The 3,647-nt window shown below is 30.3% G+C and overlaps 1 protein-coding gene across 1 annotated transcript; it reads left to right on the forward strand.

Moving 5' to 3' along the window:
• Positions 249–2,586, forward strand: LOC110264446 (formin-like protein 1). Its single transcript, XM_021106651.1, has 3 exons — positions 249–1,352; positions 1,464–1,539; positions 1,932–2,586. The coding sequence occupies exons 1-3, from the start codon at positions 1,329–1,331 to the stop codon at positions 2,393–2,395; spliced, it is 564 nt and encodes a 187-aa protein (XP_020962310.1). The 5' UTR covers positions 249–1,328; the 3' UTR covers positions 2,396–2,586.

The raw sequence follows: 3,647 nt of genomic DNA on the forward strand, positions 1-3,647 counted from the left end.
TCTCCGCGGATCCGCAGATCCGCACTATAATAATTAAAAAATAATAAATATATATATGTTTGGTATTATTTTTTGTATGTTTTAGTTAGTAATTATTATTCATATATTGTATTATTTTATTTTTGTTATTTAGAGAGAATTTGATTAAAAATATTTTAGGAATAGATAAATTTAAAAGTATGAAAGAAATATTTTTATCGAATTTTTTTACATAAAAATATGATTAAAAAGAAAAGGTTTAATTATGCAGAGATATTCGATATTCGATCCGATCCGATCTGCAAATGTGCGGATCGGATCGGATCCGACATTTAAAAGTGCGGATATCATATCCGATTCGATCGATGGACACCCCTCATGATACATGATATCCACGACTATCGTGATTTTGTTGCCAAAATTAAAAATTTATCTAATTTCGTATTGGCAGGAAATAAATACAATACTCGGTAATAACTAATCAATTTTGTCTCCTTTTTTTGGGCGAAAAAAAATCATTTTCGCTTTGTGCTAATGATGGAGTAATTAATGTAATTAGTTTGTGAATGGACGTTAACGGATCACAGATGGATGTCCTTCAGTCTTTGTTTTAGTAATTATTTTTGTTTTTATCCACTAGCCACTAAGTCAGCAACAAATGAGTAGTATTTACTATTTAGTCACCAAAAGAAAATGAGTAGTATTTAATTTAGATCAATTTAATTCGGTGGAGACCTCAATTTCTCCAACATTTCTATTGCTTGAAGGCGAGACAAATTTTCGGGATTAATAACTCTCTTCAACATTTAATTATTTGTTAAAAAAAATAAATTGCAATATTATGCTTATCATACGAATATCTGAAGAGAATGTGGAATCAAATAGAGTAACTAATCACACTAATAATTCTGAGTAATCATAATCAACCAATCAAATAGAGTAACTTAAATGAAATTATAATCCGCAATGAATTAATTTTTGTTTTTTTAACCTGTGGGGACGAGAGATACCATCGACAACAAGTCAAATAGAATAACTAATCATATTAATAATGATTAATTCTCATTATTTATACACTATCATTTTCTTTTATTTTATTCAAATTTTATTAATTAATTAAGCATACAAATTAATATTTCCGTAATATACAAATTAATTGCTGATTGAGTTAAAGAAGGAAGAAATCGATCATATCATAAGGTCCCAATTAAAAAAAAAGAAAATTTCTCGGGACAACCTGTGCATTGAAGAAGGAGCCTGAAGTTGATGCCCCTCCATAATTGTTCTCGGAGCAGAAGTTAGAACATTCACTTTGCAAATTCCTAAAGGAGTCATCATCATAAGGCAATATGGAGAACTCTCTTGCTGAAATGGTAACATCAAAATATATATTCATTTCTTATAAGCAATTTTTTTTAATTATATTTTACCTTTGTTTTGATTTAATATCCATTACCATAGCTTCTTTCTCCTCTTATTTTCAGATTTGTGTTCTAAAAATAAATACACAATGTGATGGATGTAAAATGAAGGTGATGCAAGTTTTGAGGAACATCAATGGTACACTTTTTGTTTCTTTTTTTTTCTCTCTTAGATATTTGAATTATTGAATATCTTTCCATAGTATGAGTTGTACTTTTCCATAGAAAATTATTACAAACACGTCTAAATATACGATTATTTCACACATGCAATGTATGAATAAAATTCTAGTTTGGACAAAAATATGTCTATTCAGTCACTTTCTATAAGATAGTAATAAGATGAAAACTTAAGTGAAGTCGACTTCACATGAAGTTGATATCTGAGAGCCGTTAGATGAAAATTTAGTCAAATCAGTCAAATCATCTAACAGCTCTCAGGTATCAACTTCATGTGAAGTCGACTGCACCTGAGTTTCCACCTAGTAATAACGCATTATTATATTTCCACACGCAATAATTTGATTTCAGGGGTGTACAACATCACCATTGATGGAGAACGAGGAACGGTGAGAGTTACTGGCAGAGTGAATCCAAGTAAAATATTAGGGTTACTAGAGAAATATGGTAAACATGCTGAAGTCAAATATATAAAGTTTGATGGTGAAGTTTTAGATAGAAGAACTCTTCCTTATTATTATGGAGGAAGAGGTGGTAGTGGTGGTGGTGATTTTTATGCTCCCTATTCTATGGGATCATATCCTCCACATTTATGTTACCAAGCAAGTCTACCTCTGCCATTGCCGCCGCCACCACCACCACCACAATACCATCCTCAATTAGTACCATTATATCCTCCTCCACCAGCACCGGTTTGGCCGCGGCCTTATGGACCTCCTCCTTTAACATCTTATTGGCCGCCGCCGCCGCCGTTGCCGCCTTTCTGCCCTAGGCCAAATAAAATGGCAACAGAAGATTCTTGTGCAATAATGTAGTGTCTCTTATTACAACTGAATTTTGTAATTATTTTGTGATACTTTGGATAATTGGTTTTGAAAGACAGAAAATTATAGTTCAAATTTCTGCCTTAAAGATATTATAATTAGGATCAGAGAGGGGATTGATAATTTCTTTGTTCTCTTATTTTGTGGGACAATTGATCCTCATGCTATATATGTTGCATGGTTTTATTCTATTTGCTTTCTTGTTTGAACTCACTTTTGTCACATGATTATATAAACTATATATTATATTTGTGAAATAGGTTGTACTAAAGTAACCCTTCTTTTTAGTCTATAGTAGAAATATTATTGACACAATACTCACCAACTAATTCTCGTATCAAACAGTCAACGAATTATAGTTCAAATGGCATAATCTTTCTATCATTTCTAACTTTGAAAAAAGAAATATTGCTACTTGTTAATTAGTTAGTCACCATTTTAGATACGACCAAAATCAAAGAAATATCAAGATGATTTGGCGCTTGACTACGCTTAATTAATACGCTGAGATGCTGATATCAAATTTGGTTTGCTTTGATTTGATTTAATATCTAGGATTTATTTTATTTTATCTTATAGGATCTCGTTTTAAATACCAATAACTATAGAGTAAATGAAATGGTGATGCCAATCTTTCATGAATAATAATGTTGTTTTCTAGACATGAATTTTTCTGTACTTATATCCTAACAATAATTTTTCCTAAACTCGTGTCACCTACATCAAACTTGAATTCTCTAATTAGTAGTAGTAGCTTCTACAGTGTCCTATGAACATTATTATAATTGTAGAAGGGAAACACTAAGACCAAGAATTTTTTTATGATATATAGAGGCCATGGAAAAAAGAACTATGAATCTAGAATACTACAACTATTGTGGATAGAGTCACTGCTAAGTGGCAACACATAATGGTAAATAATTTTTGGTTTAATTACTTTGTTAATCCCTATAATTTTACGAAATTTTCAATTAGGTCTATATTTTTTTTTAATTGAGTCATTGCACCAAAATTTTTTTTTAATTGGGTCCTTACACTTTTTTTTTTAGGTCCCTATACTAATTCTTTTTTTTTAGTTGAGTTTCTATAAAATTAAGCCAATTACTACTAAAAGGGACTTAATTGAAAAAAAAAATTTAGTACAGGGACCCAATTAAAAAGAAAAAAGTATAAGGACCTAATTGAAAATTTTACGAAATTATAGGGACTAACAGAGTAATTAAACCATAATTTTTATTTTTTA

This window comes from Arachis ipaensis, chromosome B07 (assembly GCF_000816755.2).
Source record: "Arachis ipaensis cultivar K30076 chromosome B07, Araip1.1, whole genome shotgun sequence".
Classification (NCBI taxonomy): Eukaryota; Viridiplantae; Streptophyta; class Magnoliopsida; order Fabales; family Fabaceae; genus Arachis; species Arachis ipaensis.

What these genes read in the sequence shown, in the direction of transcription:
- LOC110264446 (XM_021106651.1), top strand. Translation starts at nt 1,329, where the DNA reads ATGGAGAACTCTCTTGCTGAAATG. An exon ending in AGAACTCTCTTGCTGAAATG is followed by an intron (nt 1,353 to 1,463) that starts GTAACATCAAAA and finishes TCTTATTTTCAG; the next exon opens with ATTTGTGTTCTAAAAATAAA. An exon ending in AGTTTTGAGGAACATCAATG is followed by an intron (nt 1,540 to 1,931) that starts GTACACTTTTTG and finishes ATTTGATTTCAG; the next exon opens with GGGTGTACAACATCACCATT.